General features: G+C 36.5%; 3 protein-coding genes across 18 annotated transcripts; all 3 read right to left on the bottom strand.

Annotated features, from left to right (window-relative positions):
• Positions 1-2,305: 2,305 nt before the first annotated feature.
• LOC112285776 (uncharacterized) lies at positions 2,306-5,539 on the bottom strand. Its single transcript, XM_024526896.3, has 2 exons — positions 4,413-5,539; positions 2,306-4,184 (listed from the first exon to the last, which is right to left on the bottom strand). The coding sequence occupies exons 1-2, from the start codon at positions 4,660-4,662 to the stop codon at positions 2,782-2,784; spliced, it is 1,653 nt and encodes a 550-aa protein (XP_024382664.2). The 5' UTR covers positions 4,663-5,539; the 3' UTR covers positions 2,306-2,781.
• Positions 5,540-7,979: 2,440 nt separating this feature from the next.
• LOC112283860 (uncharacterized) lies at positions 7,980-10,438 on the bottom strand. Its single transcript, XM_024523128.2, has 7 exons — positions 10,304-10,438; positions 10,034-10,132; positions 9,812-9,886; positions 9,527-9,638; positions 9,278-9,323; positions 8,486-8,658; positions 7,980-8,222 (listed from the first exon to the last, which is right to left on the bottom strand). Exons 1-6 carry the CDS (start codon positions 10,436-10,438, stop codon positions 8,532-8,534), a joined length of 594 nt encoding a protein of 197 aa, XP_024378896.1. The 3' UTR covers positions 7,980-8,222; positions 8,486-8,531.
• A 5-nt stretch (positions 10,439-10,443) lies between these two features.
• LOC112283792 (uncharacterized) lies at positions 10,444-16,036 on the bottom strand. 16 transcript variants are annotated; one of them, XM_073533474.2, is made up of 9 exons: positions 15,595-15,992; positions 15,327-15,358; positions 14,231-14,314; positions 13,678-13,800; positions 12,854-12,941; positions 12,574-12,635; positions 12,391-12,481; positions 11,535-11,933; positions 10,444-11,208 (listed from the first exon to the last, which is right to left on the bottom strand). In XM_073533474.2, exons 5-9 carry the CDS (start codon positions 12,905-12,907, stop codon positions 10,543-10,545), a joined length of 1,272 nt encoding a protein of 423 aa, XP_073389575.1. In that variant the 5' UTR covers positions 12,908-12,941; positions 13,678-13,800; positions 14,231-14,314; positions 15,327-15,358; positions 15,595-15,992; the 3' UTR covers positions 10,444-10,542. The 16 variants fall into 16 exon arrangements, with proteins under 16 accessions (XP_073389575.1, XP_073389842.1, XP_073389799.1 ...); XM_073533741.2 differs by having other exon boundaries at positions 13,678-13,788; positions 15,751-15,892; XM_073533698.2 differs by having other exon boundaries at positions 13,678-13,788; positions 15,305-15,358; positions 15,595-15,737.
• Positions 16,037-19,160: the final 3,124 nt, after the last annotated feature.

Here is a 19,160-nt window from a genome sequence, read left to right as displayed (position 1 = left end):
AATGAAAGATGTTCCATACAAAGCAGCAGTAGGCTCACTTATATATGCGACAATTGGTACAAAGGTAGATCTTGCATATGCAGTGAGTGTTGTGAGTCAACACATGTCAAAGGCTTGACCAATTCATTAGGCAACCATTAAGAGGATCTTGATGTACTTAAAAGGTACTTTGAACTTCAAATTGTGCCTTCGAGGGGATAGTATTACATTGCATGGATATTATGATGTGGATTAAGTTGGAGATACAAATGATAAAAGATCAACAATAGGATATATATTTTTTGTTAGAGTAGGAGCAATTTCATGGAATTGCAAGAGACAACCAAAAATTACAAGATCTACAATGGAGACGGAATACATTGCAGTAAGTCATGGTGCAATGGAGGCAATATGGCTAAGAGAAGTTTTAGAAGACATTAGACTTATGCAATTGGAAGCAGCTCTAATGAAATATGACAATCAAGGATGCATATTCTTGCCAAGAATCCAAAGCATCATTCAAGAACAAAGCACATTGACATTCAATATCACTTCATATGGGAGAAGATTGAGATGGGAGTGATTAATATGAAGTATTATGCAACAAAAGACATGCTTGGTGATTTGCTCACAAAAGTATTGGTAAAGGATAGACATTATAAGTTGACAAAGGGATTAGGTTTATTAGCCTTTGACCAATAGTAAAGTGAGAGTGTTAAAGTAAATAGAGGATAAGTTAGAAGGTGAAAGATATTATCTTAGATAAGTTGCTAATAGTCAAAGGATAGCAAAACGATGAAGAAAAGTTACCAAGGTGGCCGCTAGGATTATAGGTAGCAACTAGGGTTTAAAGTGGCAGTTAGGTTAAGAAGAATTTAGGATTTAATTGGATGAAAGTAAGATGAAAGCTAACTAAAATGGATGTAAACTCTACCTATAAGTAAAGGATATTGGAAGTGAGAGGTATCTCATTCCACACTTCTTTTATATCTAACCTTGTTATTTTCTACTTACTTCTGTCTTGTTTGTTATGTTTCTTCAATAAATATAAAATCTAATGCAATCTTGCAATGTCCAACACTAGAAAATACTTGTTTAGTCTAGTGAGAATAATTAAACGTGAGAGGAGATTTTTAAGAATACAATGTCAAAGAAGATTAGTAGAAAAACAACATTTGTGAGATAGAGATGACACAAGCACTTTGGAATATTGCAAGGATCCTATAAAAAAAAATAAACAATCTCAATAATACAAAGTTGTAGAAAATACTTAAGATATCTATACATCTATGCATTATTTAAGAAAACTAAATTAGTATTATACTAGGTACTTGCTAAACTACAAAACTTGAAAAAGAGAATTCTTTATTAAATAAAAAATAAAGTATTAAATTTCCACAATTTAAGCTATTTCTTATACTACAAAGGAAGAATCCAAGACTACAAGCATGTAAAAAAAATCCTAAACTTTACTCAATAGCTAAAATGATCATGTCCAAATAAAATTCTATACCAAAGAAATCTCTCTTCAAAACACTTACAAGATTTTACTTGGTAAAGGATGTCACATTAAAGGAACTTTTCTACCTAATATCCTTAAACCTTAATTGTTTCTAACAAGGCCAACTAACATAAAATATTAAATAGATGAAAACTCTCTAAACTAAGATAGACTATGTAAACTAACATAGTCTAACTAAATATTTTTTAGTTAATGTGATTTAGCATCCAATGCCCAATCACATGACAAATTTTTGTAGAATATATATAAAAATAAGATCTATCAAATGGAGGAAAGTTTATATTAAGCTTTATAGTATATTATACTATTTTATTTTTAAAATATTATATTACTTTATTTTTAAAATATTATACTACTTTTTTTATATTATACTACTTTACTTTTAAAATTCTAAAGTTATTAACAATACTATAATAAAATAGTTGTCAATTTTATATTTTTATCTTATGTAAAAAAAATATTTTTAATGTCTATATTATATAATGTATTTTTACACTAATAATTTATTTTCTTAATAGTACAATATAATAATTAATATATAGTAATAATACTATACTAATATAGGTTAATGCTATTTATATTTTTATCAATGCTTCTTCTATATATAATAATATTTTTTATTCATAATTATTAATTTATAAATTTATGAAAATATATATTTTTTATTATATACTTATAGAATTGGATATATATATATATATATATATATATGAGTCATTAACACTTGTAGACATCGTTTATTATTTTATAAAATTATTTTCTGTATTTTAGAAACAGTAATACTTAAAATTTTAATATTGTGTATTTTAGGTTGAATTTTTAGAAAAAAATTAGCAATTTCTCTTCATTAATACAAGCACTACATTTGTGGGCAGGGATCATGGGAGCCAACCCACAATAAGGTGGACAGCTTGAGCACACACCCAGATTGTTCAACCAATGAATGGTTTCAAGGGCGTTCATCCACTAAAACCCCAACTTCAATTGTGGATGCAGGAAATGCCTCGTCATGGTGGTGCAGAATCAGGTGAATTTGCATGGAGAATTCGCCACTATTTTGACTTTCCAATGGTGCTGCAATTAAACCATTAACAGAACATCCCACACTCCTAGTCATCATCAGGTTCTATTACAACTCTGCTGCCTAGGACACCCTCGATAAGCAGCTTTGTGACAATAAAACTGCAACATGGCTCCGAGTCTGCCTGCACAAATCCCCATTTTGTAAATGTGCTGACGCATCTTACTAGTTGCAAGCCAGCCTGACTAGACTGCATGACCTATTCTGGAAGCTTGAAGGCTCCATAGCGGTCGTAATTACGTGTTAGGCTGGAATCAGCAGGCACCACCTTTTTCTTGGGGTGGTTTTGATAGTGACGTACAAATATGGCAATGGCGAGGGCAACAAAGCCGACTACAAAGCCAAGTACCGAAATAAAATTTTCGATGGAATCTGAGTTGAAGTTTACAGGATCAGCTGTAGTGGTGGAATCGTTTTTCGAAACGATGCATAATCTGGCAAGAGGCTCGTTACAGAGCTCGTCGTTGCCAGGGAGGAAGCTGTCAACTGAGAATGACTGCAACTGGATACTCCTAGGAATGGGGCCAGAAAGGGAATTGTTTCCCATCTTTAGATCCGCCAACTGACTGAGGCCGGCGAATTCTTGTGGAATGGGTCCTGTGAGAAGGTTGTGAGACACGTCGAAGGACTGCAGGTTGAAGATTCTTCCCATTGCTGCGGGAATCACACCTGTAAATGCATTATTTGAGAGATTTAAATAAGATAGGTTGGTAAGCTTGCCTATGCTGGGTGGAATGATGCCGCTAAATTGGTTACAGGAGATGTCGAGATATTTGAAGTATGTCAAGTAGCTCATCGACACTTCAAATTTTCGATCATTGAGGTAGAAATCGAAACCGTAGGCGCAGTAAGAATCCAGTTTATGGCAGTTGTACGGCACTGTCTTCACATTTTTGTGGATGAAACCATTCAGTAGTGTAAAGTTGCTGCTGCTTGTCACCGGCCCGCTCAATTTGTTATTCGAGAGGTCCAATACCTGTAGACTAGGCAACTCCCACATCCACTCCGGAACCTTACCTTCCAGCTTGTTATATCCTAACATGAGCACCTGAAGCTTCGATAACCTTTTCACATCATAGTTCGTAGGAATCGTCCCAGTGAGGTTGTTCAAGCATGCGCTCACAATCGTGAAATTAGGATTCGTGGCTATACTTTCGAAGAAGTTTATATCACCTATAAACGAGTTGTTGGAGATCCCTAGGATTAAGTTGGATGATGTAACTCTACTGAAGTCCACCTTCAATTTGCCTTTGAACTTGTTGCCCCCCAAATGAAGCACTCGCAATTTGGTGCAGTTTCCTATCTCTGCCGGTATATCTCCTGACAAATAGTTCTGAGCTAGGTTGACAAATTCAAGATTAGAGCATTGTCCGACAGTCCGCGGTATTGATCCGGTAAGCTTGTTTGAAGATAGGACCAGATACTGGAGAGAGGAGCAGTTGGCAATCGACTCTGGAATGATGCCATCCAGATTGTTGAAACTGAGGTCAAGATATTGCAGCGACGACAGGTTTCCAATCGACGGTGGCAAGGAACCAGTGAATTGGTTCGCGTTCATCTGTATGCCCCAAATGTTTGGCAACTTCGACATTTCTTCCAGGTCTGCGTTACGTCTCAGATGTCTCAGTGGTGGAAATCGAGTGGAGTAACCTTGGAGCTAATCTTATTCATGATTTCCATTGCAATACAATCACTCGTACTACTTAAACAATTTAGAAAACTAATGTGAGGATTTGCAGAGTGGTCTCAAAACTATGTTTGATTTTCAATGCTGCGGAGATTGTGCGCGTAGAATTACACAAAGAGGAACCATCAGTAGTAAAATTGTACCTGCTGTAACGTCGCCAGAGAATCTATTTACTCCGACGTTTACCACCTGGAGATTAAGATTATTGTACAGCGCTTTGGGAACTCTACCACTGAAAAGGTTCTCACTGAGGTTGAAAATAGACAAGCTCGGACTTGCCGCAACTGAAATTGGAATCTCTCCCTCCAAACTGTTTCGGGAGACTAGCAACTTGGTCAACGCAGTCAGATTCCCAAGCTCGCCCGGAAGCTTTCCAGATAACTCATTGTTCATGAGGTTCAGGGTCTCAAGTCGGGTGCAGTTTGCCAGCTCCGAAGGGATCTGTCCTCGCAGGTTCCCAGACTCGATGAATTCTTACGAACTGCAATCTCCCCTGAGACTCTTCACTGAGATGGAATCCACATCACCAGAATCGGTGCACTGAATGCCTTCCCATCCGCATGGCGATGCGTCAGAGGCATTCCAGCTTTAGAGCAAACCATCCGTTGCAGACAACCCCTGCTTAAACTCCAGCAGAGCGAACCCATCTGGCGTCAACGCATGCGACTGCACTGCAAGCATCACAAGGACCACGCCCAGTCCGACTACCTTCGTCCCAGAAGACAACAACAAACCAACTGCACCATTCATGGTTGAAGAGGCGAGGAAGGAGAGCAGGGAAGTGCTCGATGAGGAGGAGGAGGAGGACCCGCAGGAGGAGGGAGCGGCAAAGTGGCACCGCACCCAGCATGGCAAGACAGTATTGTGATGGCAGCGGCATCACTGAGAATCCAGAGGAGGACTTCAGCAAGCATGGTTGAAGGTGGGTGGATTCAACGAGCCTCGTGCCCATACGACTTTGCAGTGCAAAAGCACACCAGGAATGAATGGGGCTGCGAAATCCTATGGTCGCAATGCCGCCCCCTTGACATCACAGCCTCCCCCCTTGCCACGCGCCGTCATTCCATTTCCCATTCCTTTTGGTGGCTTCCCGCACAAGTTTTCTCTGTCTGTCTGTGTAACTGTGCTGGGTTCTGCACCACTTCCGTTCCATTCGTGCTACTCTGATCCTGTTCCCCCTTTTTGTGTGCCGTTATTGCTTGGTTAACGGAGGTTTGATGGTCTCTGGACCTGGACCAGAGGGGTTCAGTATATGTAAGACTGCTGACCCTCATGACCTCCCATTTCAAAGGTTATCCATTGACCAAATGCAGCAAAAGTGGCGATCAGAAGAAGAACATGGTTCCAAGGCCGAGTTATTGTGATGTAGGATTTTGAAAAGCAGTTGCTTTGGTATGTTTCAAGACTAGGTGGTGAAAAAGTGAGATTGTAGATTTTGCTCACAATCCACTAATTTTACTACAAACAAAACAAAAAATAAAAAACCTGTATTTCTAATCAATCTAAAACTTTTGTAATATCAAAAATGAAAGACAAATCAAAGCTAGATTTTTAATAATATATAATTCTCAATGTTTGAATATGATGATAAGATACTTTTATTTTATTTATTCAATTGAATTAACATTAGTGTAGTTATAATATCAATGATTGCATTCAAGAACCACTACAATTGTTAGCTAGTTGTAAGAAAAGATGTAAAAAAAATTTGATATATACATCTATATAAACCTTTTCTCAACCAACAACAAAATATACCTAGACATGAATTATAAAAGAAAATAGAGTATATTCAATATTTTATATTAAAATTTATATACAAGTATATATGTATATATTTGATTATTTATTTATTTTTGTTTAATTTTGGCTTCTAAAATATAGTTTGCAAAATAAATAAATAAATAAATTGCAAGCTATATCTGATTTTAACTAAATAGTTTTATATTTTTTAATGTGGAAGCTTAAAACAACATTCTTAAAGTAAAGAATTTTCAGACTTTTGAATGATTTTAAAGCAATATATGCATTGTTTGTACATTTCAATTAAAAAACATTACAAGTTTTTAAGTTGTACTAAAGTTATATTTAAAGACATTTACAAAACACCAATAAACATATAAATTGATATGTATATATATATATATATATATATATATGTCCTAAATATATATACTCATAGGAATTAGGCATTTTTTTAGATTTGAGAGACTTACAAACAACTTAAGCACATGATGCTTGGAGGTGCATTGTAAGTAAAGCATTTGGACTTTCTTTGCTTAAGGTCAAAGAAAATGTCATTAAAAATAAATAAAAGATAAAATCAATGCATTACAATAAAAATTAGATAGCCAATTAAAATTCTAATTTTTTATTATATCATATATATATATATATATATATATATACCCACACATAATACAAATTAAAAATAATAATTAATAATTTTACTTATTAAAAAGGATATTGTGATTGAATTTGAAGTGCTATATTATTTAAGTTTGAAAGCACGTGACCTTTATTAGTTGAATTTTGTCTTTTGATATATGTGTTTTTTTTCATAATAAGATATGTTTGAAGAAGGTGAGCTTTTAAACTATAAAATATAAAATATAAAATATCATAAAATACATATTTTGCATTTCTCTTAAGAATTGTTTAAGTTAAATCTTTTCATAGTTGCAAAATCATCATTTCAACATGCACTTGTAAAAATAAAATAAAGAAAGAAAGAAAATATAAGCTTTGTCAATTTTTTTAAAAGATTAAAAAAAATCAAGTAAGAGTTTATATATATATATATTATATTTTTTTAATTTAAGAGCATTAAAATATTAAATAAAAATATTTTATAAGATTTGATAATTATAGTGATGGCTTTATGGTGCATGAAAATGCAATGAATCTTTTGTAATATTCTTAAGCTACAAGCATGCTCCAAGTTGCTATACACACATGTCAAATTGTTATATACAAACACACACAAAAATTAAAGACCTCTAATTGGCTGCTTGTTTTGCAGAGACTGACACTTGCTATTACCATGTGGATCATACTAACCAATCAGCACATGGATGAAGAAGTAGCACTCCTATTTGAGTTTGATTTTAACTTTGTCTCTTTGGTCATCCAGTCACTCCTAGTATTACCATTACCAAAAACATACTTGTTTTACAATGCAAAAGTTTAAAATTAATGAGATAAAAAAGTAATAAAGAAATAAAAGTTAAAAATTATGACTATTCCTTAATCCATCAAATGGCTCAAAACATGTTATTTTTCATGTTTCTAATCTTTTTATTTACACAAATACAATTAGGTTATATATATATATATATGTATGTATGTATGTATGTATACAATGCATGGTTGATTTATTTTTTGAATTTTTGCATCACTTTTGCAAGAGTCTAAAAGTCAATTTTTGGTTTGTTATTTATCTTTAAAAAACTGCTAACTTGATTGTAAATCAACTAGCTACTTCCACAAGCTCCTCTTTTTCATCTACATTTCAATTGAGTTAGAAACATACAAATGACACGGGACTGTTTCCAAAGGTGCTCACTGTAATTTAGAAATTTAACTACATTATTTTAGGATTTCAGATTGAACTACCACAAATTTCTGGTTAAATTATGGAAACGTAGAATTAAATTTTAAAATTCAAATTGTTACAAAATGTGAAGGGGAATGTGATGAGGCTACATTGATGAAGCTGTACAATCAACGTTCTATTATTGTACTGCTGATACATCCTCCTGCAAACACATCCCGGCTAGCCTAAGCAGGTCTAAAGTTAAAAATACGCCAAAGAAGGTAAAGGTTGGTTGCCCTCCATGTACAAGTCCTCCAAAGATCAGCAACTGACATAACCAGCAGTCCTAGAGACATGTGGCTCCCTGGATAGTGTCCACTGAACAACTACGCCCACACCTTGCATGAAAGGTTTCCACCTGCATAGATAGCTCAGTTATTTCCGAACATCCTTGATCTATGAACGAATCACAAATCTGAGATTATATTGGAGAGGTTTAATCTCTAGCCAAGTCCCTCTAGCCAAGTTGCAATTCAAGGTGGTAGATCTTGAAGATGGAAATCAAATTCATTAGTGTTTCAAACCTTGAAGGGAATCCGAAAATGCCTATACGCTACATGATTGAATAATAAAGATGCAGTAATCACAGAAAGGTCATCGAAGAGATGGCAGCCAACGTACTAGCTATCTATGTCGACAATGTGAGTAACGAGAGTTGTTTCTAGAGTTAACCAAAAGGGTTGGTCCCAGCGGTTTGCGAGTAAAAAGGAGAACTCCCATACATAGCACCTTGGTTGAAACATTGATTTTGGGCTAAGCCACTGGGTTGCCCGTTTTGACTGCATTCAAGACAGCTGGGTCAGGTCAGATTCCGCCATGCATAAATCAATGAGTTCGTTGAGAAACAAATAATCTAGCATAGTGTGCACTTACTTCAGAGATTGAAAACCAATTAAACAGCAGCTGGCAGGTTCTCAAAAACTAACCGTGTTACAAGTAATAGTTTGACAGAGTAGGAACCGTTAAGACAGTAAATTACACTAATTATTTCAATCTCTTGAAGTGCAATGTACTTTTCCATAAATAAGTTTTATTTCTGAGTACGCTTCTAATCACATAACATGATATGTTAATAAAAATTCATCATAATATTATCATTTTTTGACATATCAGGATTAAAACAAGATCCGAGATGGCTTCTATTTTGTTCATTATTCAGAAGTAACATCGTAAATCCTAATAGTCAACATAATTTCTGTGCAATCTACATTGAAAGATGGGAAAGGTCATATTCAAGTTAGTGCGCTTCACACTACAAACTTGAAACACAATACATGCATATATTTGAATATCCTTGCTCCCTCAAGGATTTAAATGAAACACATCAACGAATAGGAGCAGACTGTAGGAAATGAAGAGTATGATCTACGTAGATTGCGAAAAAGCAAAAACAGTAAGTACAGGATCCCTTACTGGTGAATGTTACTGATTGATTGCATCCCATATCCAAATGCATTCGCTGCAATCAATACAAAGCAGGCTTGCAGCATTAGAATCACACATCTCCTCGTACTCACACTAGCTTCTGTACATTAAAAAAATACACCTTCGTAATATACACAGTCCATTACTAAAAAAAGAACGTTCATATTAAAGCAGGTTATGTAAAAATATGAGACAATGGTTTCCAATCATGTATCAAATAATACAATGACCTGTTACCTGAAGCTGCGGATGGTTGAAATTGAAGTATTGGCTGACCCCATTGAGAAGCTGCACCAGAGAGAGGCTCACTTAATTGAGGCAGTTCTGCTTGCAAGGAGCCCATATTAAACTGCAAGAAGCGAAGTTCGACGTCAATTACCAACTACTAGCGCAGAGTTTGACGCTGCACCTACAGTAAGCAAGTTAGTGCTAATATGAAAACACTATCTTCAAAAATTTCTTACTCGAGGAACAATCAAGAGATATCGGCTGAACGGGCAGGAGCATTCAACACATACGTACCGGCGCGGATGGGGTGTCATCATCATCAAATGGATTTCGACTCCTAGATGGCTGAGCAGCTACCTGAAGAACTCTCTGCGCAGAATTAGACGGCCTAAGAATCAACTATTCCACGTGAAAACAGAAGTCTAGTTAATTTTTAAAAAGTAACATAACATAATGCATGCAAAAGATGCACCGAAATCAAGTAACAGACTAGCACAAGGTTACTTCTAAAATTACTTGTGGAAATTGAGGTGCCCGAATCCGTCCAACTCCCATTGAAAAAGCAATGTCTTGGCGAGCAGCCATGTCTGACACATCAGATTGCGCAAAAAAATCCTGCAAAAGTTTTCGAACTCAAATACCTACTTTAACACAAACTTTCGGGGGAGGCTAGCTACAAAAACCATTGCTAGAACAACATGCAGCTGCCCTGAATAACTTCTGATAGCATCTAGAAGCTCGTTGAGGTTTTGAGGATAAAAAAAACATTGTCGGAATTGTTCTTACCTGTGGTAATTCACGACGTGGCCTTCCATTAGCAGATGACGTTTGCAACTCGTTGCCAGGATTTGATTCAATTGAAAAACTCATTTGCATCGCCGCCTCTGCGACGGTAGGCTGGCCTTCAATTGTTGAGAACATGTTAAATTGCTGGCTTCCACCAGGACAATAGTTAGATAAAAACTACGTTAGTCAAAGTGATTGAGATGCTATTGACATGTAGTTTATCAAACCAGAAACTTCAACTACATGATCCTGATGAGCTGAAAAGTACATCTAAACTGGCTTGATGATGTTGCAACTGGAACGGGAGCTGTGGCTTTAAGTGTTGCGGGGACAACTGCAGTCTGCGAACCAAATGCTGACCAAACATTTCCCACTGAATTGGCACTATTATTCCAACCATCAGAACCAGAAAACTGCGCTGTCATCTTATTAGTTGCGGTGCTTGCTGAAAAAGCACCAGGACACTCTTCTGGAGGAGCCGGATTACCAGTAAAATCGAATGTGGCCCAGCTAGATGTCGCAGCACTAGCACTTGGATTTCCAAATCCAAAAGGATCCGCAGTCTGCTTCAAAATTGTAAAAGGGGCAAACGGATCAGCCACAGGTTTAGCAGTCGCAGCAACTGCAAAAGGATCTGACCCAAATATGTCTACAAGGGACACATTCGTAGAAGCAGGATCAGTAATTGGGGCGAATGTATCTACAACTGGCCTCGTCGCGGGAGTTGGTGCAAAAGGGTCGGATGCAGGCGTAGACGTCACAAAAGGCTCGGGATCTGCAGTTAAATCTATCAAACTAATCATACTCTCGGAACTGACTCGCTTGACAACAGGATCTGAAGCTGCAGCTTCACCATTACCCGAATGATTCAGGCTCTGTGATCGTGCATGATTTGGTAATCCAACCTGAATAAAGCAGGGAGAACTGTGAGGTATCTGTGCACGTCATTCGCAGGTAACGCAAGAGATAGTCTTCTACTGTGACACTGATTACACAGTTTGGTTATATAGCAGATTATCAGGGACTAAAGTTGATTCCTCACACTTTTAGAAAGCAAAAGAGTGAGAAGTCAAAAAGTCCAAAAGTAATTCCAACAGGCAAGAGGACTTTGCAATGTAACAGAGTAGTTGACATTTTGAAGTCTGCAATTTATGAACTGTATACGATCATATGAATGGGGAGAAGTTACACATGTAACATGCTAGGAGGTAGCTCCCTCTTATGATCTTACCGAAGCGAGTGTTGTTCCCGAGAGTTGATTGCCGATCGCATCAACACGTAAAGTAGGGACATCATTTCCAAGGATCTCCTTAACAGATCGAATGGGTGGACCATCATCTTCTGGGTTTCGGGAGATGAAGGGCCTAACAGGCAGCTTTTCTCTAGCACGACTAGCTTCAGGATTTGTTTTCTCATCACGCCGCCTTTCACGATCATTGTAGCTCTTACGAGGTGGCCTATCTGGTTCAAATCCACTAGGACTGCGTTTTTCACTGTAACAACCCTCAACATCAGACTTACGTGCCGAGTCATTGTTACGCCTGTCATTATTTTGATCTTCTCTTGAGAGACTGCGAAGGTCAGGTTTTCGCACTTCAAGGCGCCGAGATTCATGTTCATTTCCAGCACCCTAAAAGACAGAAAATGAAAATGAAAATGAAAAGTTTATAAAAAGACATTTAAAGATGTCAAAAGAAGAGAGAAAGCTACATATGAAGGTACATTACCAGAGGTCATTGAATTAGATATAGGACAGAAAGCAAATCGTCAATGAATATGATTAAGTACCGTGGGGCCACATTTTACCATTCAAATAAACTCATTGATCAACATGTTGCTAAGCACAACCAACCACTGCATCACATTTGACTTATGTGTAAACCAAAACAATGGTACAACGAAAAACCAAGTATAAAAATATTTCAGCCACACCCTAATGAGGCGGATGGACTAGATAATAAAGGTACAAGGTAACCAAGAACGACGATACACTTCAGCTCAATAATGATGCAATCAAAAGATCCTGTTTTTACACTTTAACATTCTAAAACTCCACCAAAATAGAAATGGATGGAATAACCACTCACTTCATGACCTTTTGTAGGAGCTTGTCGATCTCCAGTGTAACGTCTTTCGACATACACATGGTTGATAAAGTTTCGCAGTTTAATAGGATCACTGGAGTCCAGAAAAAATGGTTTAGTCGAACGCTAGTATTTAATACATCATAGGGAACTTTACAGCCATCTTCAGTGGGGCCGAAGACCTACCTACTATCAGGAAGTGGGTTACGCACAAGACCCAACTCCTTGAAATAAAATTCTCGAGCTCGCTGGAAGGTAAATATGTGAATGAGTTTCAGTATCCAAAAGCTATCTAAATGAAAGAGCAACTGTGGAAACATCCTGGAAACAATCTTACATGAATCCAGTACATCTTATTGAAACCAATTTCGAGTTCACTCATCACAAGAAGAGAACACAGTGCTATATTCTGCAGAAACTGAAGGAAATTTAACACGAACAGCTCGCACAAATGTGAGCACTGTACCGCATTTCCTCCAGTCTGCAAATTAGCAACTTCTGTAGGAGTGAACTTCGCCATAGAAATTGACTTGATTCGATGAGAGAACTCCCGACTGCATAAGCCAATAACATCAAGTAAACATTCAGCAAATAGCAACCACAACGTAACGCATGAAGTCGCCAAAACGCGTAACGTAGCAACTATGGGTCGATTTATAGACCTTTTCCGCGAATATCAAGCAGAACTAACAAACCTAACATAAATCTTGTCATTGTTAGATCATAATTAGAGATGCTGATAAAAAATATTAAAGACAAATGCGAAAGTGAAAAACAAGAACCAACATAACAGAGGCTTGCAGCATCGCCTACTGAACATGCACAACCAAAAAATATCAGCAGAATTCCATAGAAGCGTAGGGAGCAAGAGAACTACAACAAGACTGTTGTACAACTATAAAAATCTTTATATGCTGAAAAAAGGCATAAAAAAAGCCAGAGCACTCGCTGCGCTCCGCTGCAGTAAGTGCACACGAAAATGGAAAAATTTGTACATACGTATTGAGGGCCCTCTCAAGAGACCAACGCAATTTTGTAACTTGGGCCGGAGTGATTAGACAATAACAAGACTTTACAACATAAAAAGTAGAATTATAAAAACTCCTACATCAGATGACTCTAAGCCACAAAAAATGATTCCTACAAAGCAGGTACTATAAAATTAGCCCACTTGACATTGCAGACAGAGAAAAGACGAAGACGGAATATTCCTCGAATTGACGGTGAGAACTACTGAGCAAGTCCTCCAAAGATAATACAATTCAAGACAGAAAGGCCTGCGAAGCTGACCAGGCTGTTGCAATTAATGCATCGTTTGTTTTCGGTTTTCTTAAGCAACCTCCTAATTATCATCTCGTTTCTCTCATCTTCTCTCACCCTGGTATTCATTTTGCCAAGATGCTGCAAAAACAACTGCAAGCTTTTGTCAATTTGTGGCCAATAATACCCTTAGAACTCAGACGATTTCTCCAGACCGAACGGAATATTATGAACAGCCTAATTGAGACCACCCGGATAAAATATCATAGAGAGTCCACATGCAACTCTGCCAAATTAAACAATGCAGACAAGTCTTCCACAATGAGCATTCTAATTACAAAATCGAACCGTACAAGATACTGAGTAGCTAAATGACACGATTATTACTTGTCATGTAGGGCATCCACCCAGGGGTTCCAATATTAGACTAGATAAAAATATTCAAAGCACGCATGTCAGTGACACTAGCAAACATTTAAAAGTACAACCAGAAATAGCTTTTAATATTGTTAATAATGTTTTAATTTTAAATGAAAAGAATGAGCAAGGAATGACATAAGATTGTTCGAGAGTAGATATATACCATAAATTTTTATCAAAACGAAAGTGCAAATTCAGCGACCACAATTACGCCTTCGCTGGTGATTCGACTCTCAAAAGATGGGCCCTGCAGCAAATGGAGAGTGCCATACGTCTGAGCCTGGCCGCATACTAAGATTAGCCTCGAAACTTAGTACACTTGGAGGAAGACTCTATAACCGCGAAGAAGATGTTCCACACAGAAACGTGCAAGAGCGAACGCTGTAATGGTTCAAATCTGAAATCCAATTTGAATCATAGAGCAACCAAGGACTAAACACACAATCCAGGTAATAAAAATAAAAAATAAAAGTACAAAATAACCAGGCCAGCACAATCATTCAAGGAGACTTGGACCTGAAAGGTGGTAGGGATTATAAAACCCCGTATATAGATGATCGCCTGTCAAATACACAGGTTGATCATTGTGTCCAATTTAAGGGCTACCCGGTGATCTCACTGCCTCGTTGCGGTCAATGGAAAAACTACATGTACATAATCCTAATAAAACCAAGTGAATAGCACCTCCTTCCCCTTCTAGGCAACCCTTCAGATGCTGACACCGCTTGCGATAAGTTAAGATGAGAATTTAACTAGGAAACTAGGAAACTCGGCACGCGTTTGTAACGTCCAAACAGCCAGAGCAAGATTTATAAGTTGATAATGCGTTCAATTAAATTCTACTTTCTACAACAAATTAAGTAGCAAATGCATACCAAAACCAGTGAAGCTCAAAATACTGTAAGCAATTGAAAGGACACGACGGGAATCTAAAATTGTTGCAATAGGTATTCTAGATCTTATTAGTCATTAAATGATCCCTTCAAGAGGGCAAACTACTGAAAAAAATATATTTGGATAGAAATCATGCCAGTATCGTGTAAGCTTACAGCGGATAGAAGCAAGAACTAAAATGCAGTCGAAGAAGACGCACATGATGGCTACTTTGCAAACGCTTGTAATTCAGTGCAACGAGCCAAACTGAGAAAGTGTAAGAAAAAAGAGCTCTCTACTCAATTCCTTTCGAGCAGAAAAATTGCGGCTGGAAAGAATTAAGGAAAAGGAATGGAAATGAAACCGATGGGGATGAAGCAGCTCACAATATGAGGCCGTCCACCCGGAATGACAACGTCTGCATCCACAAACAGAGTGCAGCCATTTTACTAAGATATCTGAAAACACGACCTCAATCTAAAGCTTGGTTCAAAAACATGGATCCATACTCGCAATTTAAAATGTCAACCCTAAACCAGAAAGTGTAAGCTGATGTATGAAGGCGGAGATCTAAACGCAGTTTAATGACAAACCGTGCAAGCGAAAGAAAGAAAGAAAGAAAAAAAAAAAAAAAAAAAAAAAAAAAAAGGGCACCTCAAAGCAGCGACAGACTCAGCGAATCTTGTGAAAGATGCACATGAAAGAGAAGAGGCGTCAGTGTAAGATCCAAAGCCATTCAGAGAGAGTGTGAGAGATAAAGAGGATCCCGGAAAAGCGGGGGCGGGGAAGTTTGGAAGGAAGGGAAAAAACCGGGGGACGTGGAGAAGGAGCCATGATGGTGGTGGGGAGGTGTTGATAATTTTGAAGCAAATCCCGTCACCGCCACCGCCACAACAGCAGCAGCACCAAAAACAAGGAAGGAGGGTCGGAAGGAGGGAGGGCACGAAGAAATGCAGGAGCAGCAGCAAAAGCAGGGATGATGATGATGATAATAGTAATAAGAATAAGAATAGGGGAGGAGGAGGAGGAGGAATGGGGAAGAGAACGCAGATAGATAGAGCCAGTGAGTGAGTGAAAGAAAGAGTGAGTGCAGGAGGAGGAGGGGAGGTGGCCGAGAGGCAGGGGGGGGGGGGGGTGAGGGTGGCCAGAATAAGGGAAGGGAAGCACTGGCGATGAGGACTACGGTGCCCCCCTTCTCCCATTTTGTCTTCCTTTCTCTTTCTTTCTCTCCTCTCCTCTCCTCTCCTCTCTTTGCCTTCATTACCAGGTGGGTGCCTCATGCTTGAGATGACCATCATCATCATCTTCTTAATGCTTTATCATCAGTTGATGCCATACTGCAAAAATGTGAATACTCTACAATATTTTTTGGAAACTCCTATGTTAGAAGTTAAAGTTGTATCCATTCTCAATATTAACATTAATGACAAAATTTGAGATCTCCCCATTTTAAATTCCAATGTTCAAATGATATCTCTAGATATTTCAGAATATTGTGGCAAATTTTTGATAGTTCTTGTGAAAATATTCAAAAAATGTTAAGAAATATTAATCACTTGGGGTAAAGAATATTTTGAGATACTTCAAACTTTCATATATTTATTTTGATTAAGCTTTCACACTGAGGTAATTGAAAATTTGCTAAAAGCCAAAATTAAATCCATGTGAATGTTTTGATGTAAATCAGAGATCTTATATTTAAGATTTGGTACATAGAACATTGGGTTTTCAAAGAGCAGTTGATCAATTTAAAATTCAACATAGTGTACAAATTAGAGTTTGGAGTGTGATCTAATTTTTTCATCACTTTGATTCTTTTGAATCTATGTGTTTGTTACACGTTGGTAAATTTATCTCAAAATGCACAATATTTTTGGTTGTTTTTGCATCAAATTTTATTTTTCTGCTACTTTTAAAATGTAAGAATTTAGATGGCAAGCTACTTTGGAGTATGGAAACACCTAAATCCCCAATACTTCAAGTAAGTCAAAAACAAACGACAATGATTTGATGAATTGCTACAGTGGTCAAGTACTTATAAAATGAATAAATATTCAAAATGATACTATAAATATACTTTTTATGTTCTTGCATAGGACTGAATGTAAATACTATAAGATTTTTTATTTAAATTTTTGTGGTAAAAACAATCATCAGTTTTAACCTTAATTAATAAGCTGCAAACAAATATAAAAAATACTAGTAATAATCATAATAATAATAATGATATATAAATACATACAAGTTTTTTTTTATATAAAAGGATCCATACTTGAAAATGTCACTTTTAAAACTATGGCCCAGAAGATAATAAAATTGAAGGTATTAACTAAAGAAAATAATTAATTTACAAAACTGTGTGTGGAGGTTTTAAAGAATTCAGGCTTGAAAGTTTAACATGTGACTTAGAAGCTACCATGTTTTATAAAATGTTCCAAATCAGTGTGCCAACTTACATAAGTGCTTTGTCATACTAAAATATTTATAGAAAAATATCATATATACCCTTGAAATATATTCAATTATCAAGAATATCCATGTATTCTTGATAATAGAAAATCTACTCCTCACTTTTGTATTAATATGAAATCTATTCTTCAACTTGATAAGCTTTCACAAATATTCTTTTTTAAGTGCAACTAAGGCCCAACCTACATATTGTGAAGAAATTGAGGGATCATCTTTAAAGGCCCAACAGCTCATTTGATCCAAAATTTGAAGTAAGTAGAGAAATTGGTGGGCCATCTTTGACTCAATATGCCTTTGCTTGTACTTCAAAGAGCCCACATATGTAGTAAAATATTGAATTCAAATTTGCATGTAAGATTAGTATTCTTGAATGAAAAGACTCTATTAAAGAAAAATTGATGAGAAAAAATAGCAAATGTCATAAGACGTCACAAGAAGATAAACATACTATAGAGCTAACCCTTCTTTGTTATTCCTCTACATCTAGAGTCTTGCTATTTTGTAACCCACCTACCTTCATGCTATCAATATCATCAATTGATATAACATCTTCAATGTAGTAACCAACTATAGTTATTGCCAATGTGGTTGAGTGACAATGTGAAGTTGTCCATGAGAAAGTGTTTCATAGCCACTTCCCATTTGTCTCCCTACTTTCTCAACTTGGTGTGCTATCAAGACTCATTCCTAAACTATCTCCAACAAGAGGACTTATACAAATTTGGGAGGCCTTACATAACTATATTTCCACAAATTTGAGTGATCAAAGACCTACACAAAGATGGGCAATGCTTATGTAGGCATATCATAAGAGTCTCGATCGCTTCCCAAGGTAAAAAGCCCTAGATATACTATATCTAACATTACTTTGATGTGATCTTGGGCTTAGACTTAAGGAGTTGTATTCAAAGATTCAGGCTATGCTTATGATTATGGCATTGCTTAGCATTGTCTTCACTATTAGAAGTGAGTCATGGTTAACACAACCCTTATGGAGCTGGATCAAAATTAAAAACAATTTTTCTACTTTCTAGATATTTGGATTCTATAATAGTAGAGGATCTTAAGTGAGAACTAAACTTTTCACATTTGTGGAAAGACATTAGAAATGTCATTTTTTGTACAAAAGTTAGCCGATTAATATTTATATGGTTGATTACTATCTATATTCAATCATCGTCCATGGCTAAATTGATTGACAATGCAAGTGATAAATGAATCAAAGTAGAAGCAATGTTGGTATCTTTGTCTAAAAAACTCCAAACAATATCAGGTGTGTTGTATCCTTCAATTGAATGACTGTTGTAAGCAAAAATAAATAAATAAATAAATAATAACAAGACTCTAGATGTCTACTAGTTTTGCTCATCAATTTTTCTTTCATAAAGTCTTCTCATTCAATGGTACTAAGCTTACATGTAGGTATAAATTCATTATTTTGCTACATGCATAGGCTCTTTACCATACAAGCAAAGGCATATTGTGCCAAGTTGTTGACCCACCAATTTCTCTGCAATACACAAGCTGGGCACTAGTTGAACTTAAGAAAGAATATTTGTGATAGCTAATCAAGTTGAAGGGGAGATTTGATATTAACACAAAAGTGAGGACTATGCTTAATATTTCAACGTGTATCAGAGATATATAAGATATTTTTCCAGTACAAGATATCAAAATTCTCTGCAGATATCTGAGAATGAGTTCGGATTTTGTTTGATTTGTTTCGATTCCTCATTGAGGATGGAGTTTTA

This window comes from Physcomitrium patens, chromosome 1, assembly GCF_059467195.1.
Source record: "Physcomitrium patens ecotype Gransden chromosome 1, ASM5946719v1, whole genome shotgun sequence".
NCBI lineage: Eukaryota > Viridiplantae > Streptophyta > Bryopsida > Funariales > Funariaceae > Physcomitrium > Physcomitrium patens.
The sequence above is the reverse complement of the archived record's forward strand: the minus strand, read 5'-3'. Positions and strand labels throughout refer to the sequence as shown.

What these genes read in the sequence shown, in the direction of transcription:
- LOC112285776 (XM_024526896.3), bottom strand. Translation starts at nt 4,662, where the DNA reads ATGAACAATGAGTTATCTGGAAAGCTTCCGGGCGAGCTTGGGAATCTG. An exon ending in CTCTGGCGACGTTACAGCAG is followed by an intron (nt 4,185 to 4,412) that starts GTACAATTTTAC and finishes GACGTAACGCAG; the next exon opens with ACCTGGAAGAAATGTCGAAG.
- LOC112283860 (XM_024523128.2), bottom strand. Translation starts at nt 10,438, where the DNA reads ATGTTCTCAACAATTGAAGGCCAGCCTACCGTCGCAGAGGCGGCGATG. An exon ending in CACGTCGTGAATTACCACAG is followed by an intron (nt 10,133 to 10,303) that starts GTAAGAACAATT and finishes AAACTTTTGCAG; the next exon opens with GATTTTTTTGCGCAATCTGA. An exon ending in TCAATCAGTAACATTCACCA is followed by an intron (nt 8,659 to 9,277) that starts GTAAGGGATCCT and finishes GACCTGACCCAG; the next exon opens with CTGTCTTGAATGCAGTCAAA.
- LOC112283792 (XM_090249516.1), bottom strand. Translation starts at nt 12,707, where the DNA reads ATGTTTCCACAGTTGCTCTTTCATTTAGATAGCTTTTGGATACTGAAA. An exon ending in CTCCTACAAAAGGTCATGAA is followed by an intron (nt 11,934 to 12,390) that starts GTGAGTGGTTAT and finishes TCTGTCTTTTAG; the next exon opens with GGTGCTGGAAATGAACATGA. An exon ending in CGGGAACAACACTCGCTTCG is followed by an intron (nt 11,209 to 11,534) that starts GTAAGATCATAA and finishes TGCTTTATTCAG; the next exon opens with GTTGGATTACCAAATCATGC.